The 6313-nt window shown below is 50.4% G+C and overlaps 1 protein-coding gene across 1 annotated transcript; it reads left to right on the top strand.

Annotated features, from left to right (window-relative positions):
- Positions 1–1341: 1341 nt before the first annotated feature.
- On the top strand, positions 1342–5678 carry ETH_00033485 (vacuoloar ATP synthase subunit D, putative; the record flags this gene model as incomplete). Its single annotated transcript, XM_013380386.1, has 10 exons — positions 1342–1462; positions 2032–2149; positions 2506–2559; positions 2864–3138; positions 3796–3902; positions 4319–4457; positions 4710–4774; positions 4893–4940; positions 5192–5300; positions 5533–5678. 10 exons carry the CDS (start codon positions 1342–1344, stop codon positions 5676–5678), a joined length of 1182 nt encoding a protein of 393 aa, XP_013235840.1.
- Positions 5679–6313: the final 635 nt, after the last annotated feature.

Below are 6313 nucleotides of genomic sequence, written 5' to 3'. Positions count from 1 at the left end.
AAGACTCGCGTTTGTGGGCGGGAGGCTCAGGCTTTGGCCGCTCATCCTGCCACAGCAGCAGCAGCAGCAGCAGCAGCGGCAGCAGCAGCAGCAGCAGCAGCAGCAGCGGCAGCAGCAGCAGCAGCAGCGGCAGCAGCAGCAGCAGCAGCGGCAGCAGCGGCGGCAGCAGCACGAAGGACGGCAGATGAAGTGCTGGGGGGTCGTTATATGGTGACCGCTGCGACACAGGGGATGCAGACACTGCTGCTGCTGCTGCTGCTGCTGCTGCTTGCTATTGCTGCTGCTGCTCAGCCGCCGCTGCAGCAAGTATACTGCAGCAGCAAATGTGCTGCAGCAATGAGTCGCAAAGATTAAAACCAAGACAGAAAAGAGAGGCTCACTTGGTTTGGGGTATACGTACACTGAAAATAGGTCGGCGCCTGCGGGCTCGATCAAAGCAACAGCAGCAGCAGCAGCAGGGGCAGACACACAGGCTCTTCGCTTCCCTATAATCAAACCCGTAAGAAAATTGCAAAAAATTAATTTTAGGATTTGTCGTAATAATGTGCAGCAGCAGCAACAGGAGCTGCCTGAACACCAGCAGCAGCAGCAGCAGCAGCAACACACCTCGGGCCCCTGGGCTTGCATGCGCTGCAGACCGTCACTAGCTTTGCTGCGCAAGCGTGAGCAGCGGCAGCAGCAGCTCTAGCAGCAGCTCTAACAGCAGCAGCAGCAAAGAACTGTCTCATCTTACTGCAGCAGCAGCAGCAACTTAGCTTCTTTTGAGGTCCTCCCTGCGCCTTCTCCCCTAACAAGCAGCAGCAGCGCGGGGGGCCCTATTGCTACTGCTGCAGTTGCTGCAGCAGACTTTAATTCAGGCATTTTAGCAGCCAGCAGCAACTGCAGCAGCAGCAGCAGTCATTTTTGTACCCAGAAGCAGCAGCTGCGTCGGGCCGTGTGCGCGGCCGACCCTGTAGCTCTTCTCCCACGAGCAGCAGGAACAGCAGCAGCAGCAGCAACAGCAGCAGCAGCAGCAACAGTGGCAGTAGCAGCAGCTGGCCGGTGTTGCCTGTTCTTTTTGAGGGCGCCGCTGCTGCCGTGGGGTGTACATACACCTGGTCACCTGCTGTAGCGTCGGCTTGAACTTCTCTGCTGCAGCAGCAGCAGCAGCAGCAGCAGCCACCCAAGCAGCAACAGACATAACAGCAGCAGTAGCCGCGACAGCAGCAGCATCCCCGACAGCAGCAGCAGCAGCAGCAGGAGCTCCAACGGCGCCCGCCGCAGCAGCTCCATCAGCAGCAGCAGCAGCTCCATCAGCAGCAGCAGCAGCCCCAGCAGCAGCAGCAGCAGCAGCAGCAGAAGATGGAGCTAGCTCTGTTTAATGTGCACGATGGCTATTTGGAGGGAATTGTGAGGGGCCTGAGGGGATCTTTTTTGACTCGCGAAGATTACAAAAGGCTGGCCAATGCAGACACTCTGGAAGGTGAGGGTTTAGGGTTTAGGGTTTGGGGTTTAGGGTTTAGGGTTTGGGGGGCTAGGGGTCGGCTTTTACGGCCTCTTTTGGTGCGTCTAGGGCTTGGGTTTTAGGGTTAGGTTTTAGGGTTTAGGGTTTAGGGTTTAGGGCTCGGGTGTCCCGCTTAGGGTTTATGGCACAGTTTTCGGGACCCACAGTGTAGGGTTTAGGGTGTGAAGCTTATTAGGGTTTAGGGTTTAGGGTTTAGGAAGATAAAGCGTGCCTTAAAAGCTCAAAAGAAGACAGAAAGAAGCAAAAGAAGAAAAAGGGTTTTAAAAGAATTCAAAAGAAATTCAAAGGACAAAAAGAGACAAAATGAAACCCCTAGAGTGTCTTCAAACTCCTGCTGCTGCTGCTGCTGCTGCTGCTGCAGCTGCAGCAGCAGCGGGGTGTGCTTGTGCCCGTTTTCCGTGGCGTAAAGTGCTGTAAGTGCAGAAAAAGTGGGAGAAGGTGAATTTATGAGTTAAAATTAAACATTTAATTTATTTATTTATTTATTTATTTATTTATTTATTTATTTATTTATTTATTTATTTCAGATTTGAGAAGTGCCCTCGAAGAAACTGACTACGGCTTCTTCATGCAAGACGAGCCGCTGCCCCTCGCAGTGCCCACAATAGCGCAGCGGGCCCGCAGCAAGCTAACTGCAGAGTTCAAGTAAACCCTAAACCCTAAACCCTAAACCCTAAACCGTAAACCCTAAACCCTAGCACAACCCTGGGCACAAGCCCTCGCCCTGACTCCAAACCCTGGCGGCTCAGCTCTAGCCGCAAGACGCGAAGACCCGCGAAAGCAGACATCTGAAACGCGCAGATAGGGTTTAGGGTTTAGGGTTTAGGGTTAAGGGTTTAGGGTTTAGGGTTTAGGGTCAGGGCTTAGCGTTAGGATTAGGGTATGGGGTGCATGCGAGAGGCGCAGACCCTACCTTTCAGCACCATCTCCCTTCCACGCTGCTGCTGTTGCTGCGGTTGTTGTTGCTGCTGCTGCTGCTGCTGCTGCTGCTGTGTCTCCAGGTACCTGCAGTCTCAGGCCTACCAGCCCCTAGCAAAGTTCCTGGACTTCATCGCGTGAGCCCTGCTGCTGCTGCTGCACCTGCTGCTGCTGCACCTGCTGCTGTTGCTGGTGCTGCTGCTGTTGCTGCTGTTGCTGTTGCAGCAGCAGCAAGGGCATTTCTTCACCTCCAGTTCCCCGCATTTCCCCTTTGTCGATTTCTCTTCAAATTTTTTCAAATTTTGATTCAAAATTTTTCAAAATTTAAAATTTTTTAATTTTTTGAATTTTTTGTCGAATTTGAATTCTTTTTTTTTGCTTTTTGGGCCCTTTTGAAGGAATTAAAAGACCCAAATCAAACAACTTGCTGGTTTGCTGCAGCGCGGAGAAAATGCTGGACAACATGTTGGGTTTGCTGCAGGGCCGCGTGGCCCGCAAGCCCGCGGGGGCCCTCTTAGCAGCAGCAGACCCTTTGGGGGCCTTCGAAGGCATGGGGGCCCTCGCGAGGCTGGACCCTTCAGTCTCTCCTGAGGGCCTCTTCAGAAGTCTTTTATTGGAAACTCCAGTGGCGAAGTATTTCGAAAAAGTGCTTTCTCAGGGTCCGGGGGGCCCCCACGCCCAGCACTTGGAGCGCATTCTCACCAGTGCTGACATAGGTCTCTCCGGGGCTTTTGGGGGGTTTTAGGGGCCCCAAGGGGCCCCTTTTTGCAGCTTTTTGGGGCCCTTTTAAGTCCCTTTGTGCTCCACTTTGGCTGCCTTTTTTTGCTGCTTTTAAAGAGCTTTTTTCCTCTATTTTTGGGACACTTTGCGCCTTTTGAGGGACTTTTTGGAGACGTTTTGGGCCCCCTTTTGTGTCTTTTTTTCCTCTTTTTCTTCTCTTTTTTGTTTCCTTTTTGTCTCCTTTTTCGCCGCATTTTTATTCCTTTTTTTGTCTCTCTGAGGGCCTTTTTGGGGACATTTTTATCTTTTTTTGTCTCTTTTTTGTTTCTTTTTTGTTTCTTCTTTATCTCCATTGTGTCTCCTCTTCTGTCTGTTTCTATCTCTCCTTTTGTCTCCTCTTCTTCTCCATTTCTGTCGTTTTTGTGCTTTTTTGTTTTCACTTTGACTTTTTTGTTTTCTTTTTTGTTTGTTTTTGTTTTCTTTTTTGTCTTTTCTCCTTGACCTTGATCTCTTTTTTTTCCGTTTGAACTCCGACTTGAAAGTGTCTTATCCGTGCTGTCTCTTTGGTTCATTTCAATGCATTTTATTTCATTTTATTTCGTTTTATTTCATTTTGTTTCATTTATTTTCACTTTTAATTTTTTTCTTTTCAGATTTGCTGCGAAACTCCCTCAAAAAAGAATGGCTCGAGGACTTCTACGCGTTTGTCCAGACACTCGAGGACTCGACCACGAAGGAGGTCATGGGGCACATTTTGAAGGTCTTTCATTTATTATTTTAATTCTTTTTTGATTCTTTTTTTAATTCTTTTTAATTCTTTTTCTTTTTTGCTTCTTTTTTAATTCGCCTTCTGCTGCTGTTTGTCTCGTCTTTTTTCTCTTTTTTTTGGTCTTTTTTTCGTTTTTTTGTTTCATTTTTTAGTTTTTGGTTTTTGACTTTTTCTCTTTTCTTTCTTCTTTTATATTTCTCCTTTTTGTCTCCTTTTGTCGTTTTAAATCTCCTTGTTATTCTTTTCTTTTTCTGTCTTTTTTAATTTCCTTTTCCTCTTTCTTGTTTCATTTTTCTCTTTTTGTTCCCATTTGTGTCTTCTTTGCTTATCGTTTTTTATTGCTCTCTTTTGTCTGCTCCTAGGGTTTAGGGTTTAGGGTTTAGGGTTTAGGGTTTGGGGTTTTGCAGACGGAAGCAGATTTTCGAGTTTTGTCTCTGGCTATAAACTCCCTCAGCACCGGTCAGCAGCAGCAGCAGCAGCAGCAGCAGCAGCAGCAGCTGGATAGGCACGCGCTCTTCCCCAACTTTGGCTATCTCTATCCTGATGGTCCGCTGCCTGCTGCTGCTGCTGCTGCTGCTGCTGCTGTTGCCGCCACTGCTTTGCATGCTGCTGGTGCGGGTTCTGCTGTTACTATCCTTGCTTTTGGCTTTCGAGCTTGCTGCTGCTGCTGGTTTTTTCGCTGCTGCTCGTGCTGCTGCTGCTGCCGCTGCTGCTGTTGTTGGTATTCCAGCTGCTGCTGTTGCTGCTGCTGCTGCTGCTGCTGCATCTTGTTGCATTTCTTGTTTTGCTGCTCCACAGGAACGGACAGGATCCGAAAAGCTTGGAATGACCCCACACTTAGGGCCGCCTTGGAGCCCTATCCCGTAGGTATCAGCAGCAGCAGCAGCAACAGCAGCAACAGCAACAGCAGCAGCAGCAGGTGTTGCAGCAACAGCAGCAGGAGCAGGCCATACTTTGGATATGTTGCGTTTGCTGCTGCAGTCCTATTTGAATGTCTACGACCAGTGCCGCGCCTTCTACATCGGAGATGTAAGCGGACTGCTGCTGCTGCTGCTGCAGCAGCAGCAGCAGTAGACAACTGCTGTTGAGGTGCTGCGGCTGTGAAATCCCCGTGCTGCTTTGTCTTCCCAAAGGTGCTGCTGCTGTTGCTGCCGCGGCAGCAACAGCCAGCCGCACTTGCGCGTGCAGCGGCAGCAGCCGAAGCAGCAGCAGCAACAGAAGCAGCAGCAAAACCAGCAGAAGCAGCAGCAAAAGCAGCAGCATTTGTGGGGTGCCTGCAGGAACGAGACAAGGCAGACTTGACTTCGCGCTTCAAAACTTTGGAGGATTTGCTGTACAGAGAAATGGTCCAAATGTGCGAACTTACTTTCGAGCAGCAGTTCCACTACGGTCAGCCCCTGCTGCTGCTGCTGCTGCTGCTGCTGCCGTTGCTGTTGCTGCAGCTGCTTCTTTTGTTGCTTCTGTGTACTCGTCGCTGCTGATGCTGATGTTATCTCCCCCGCTGTCTGGGCGTCTGAGGAGCCCCAGCTGGCGTCGTGCTGCTGCTGCTGCTGCTGTGGCATGTTCCTGCTGCTGCTGCATGTTGCTGGTGTCAATGTTGCTTCTGCTGCTGCTGCTTCAGGGGTCTTCTACGCGTGGGTTAAGCTGAAGGAGCAGGAGATAAGAAACATCGTCTGGATAGCCGAGATGGTAATTAGCAGCAGCAGTAGCAGGAGCAGCAGCAGCGGCAGCAGCAGCAGCAGCAGCAGCAGCAATTTTATTACGTGATGTCTTCGGGTGTTCGTTTGCTGCTGCAGATATTGATGAAGCGCAAAGAACACATTGATGCAATTGTTCCTCTGTTCGAGCCAAGGATTTGAAGCAGTAGCATCAGCAGCAGCTGCAGCAGCAGCAGCAGAAGCAGAAGCAGCAGCAGCACAATAGAACAGCATTAGCAGCAGACTTACTTGGTAACCTGCTGCAGGCAGACGACTCAGCAGTGTGAAAGCACTGCTGCAGGTGTTGCTGCAGCAGCAGCAGCAGCAGCAGCTGCTGCTGCTGCTGCTTTGTAGAAGCAGCAAAAGCAGCAGCAGCTCTAAGTGGTGAGCAGCAGCTGTTAATGACAAGTTTCAACTGCGGTCTGGGATCGTCTTCTCCCAATCGATCCCACGTCGAGACTGCCTCTAAATGTTTGCTTCCTAACAAGGAGCTGCCCAGCTAGCTAGCTAGCTAGCCAGCTAGCTAGCACAACGGGTTAACTAGCTAGCTAGTTAGCTAGCTAGCTAGCTAGCTACCTAACACAGCGGGCTAGCTAGCTCTTTGTGCAGCTGGGTATTTTGTATACCTACTTAGCAGGATAGCCACGAAGGCACAGGCAGCTCGCTGGCTGGCTAGCTGGCTAGCTAGCTAGCCAGCTAGCCAGC

This window comes from Eimeria tenella, genomic scaffold (genome assembly GCF_000499545.2).
Source record: "Eimeria tenella Houghton genomic scaffold, Eth_scaff573, whole genome shotgun sequence".
NCBI lineage: Eukaryota > Apicomplexa > Conoidasida > Eucoccidiorida > Eimeriidae > Eimeria > Eimeria tenella.
The sequence above is the reverse complement of the archived record's forward strand: the minus strand, read 5'-3'. Positions and strand labels throughout refer to the sequence as shown.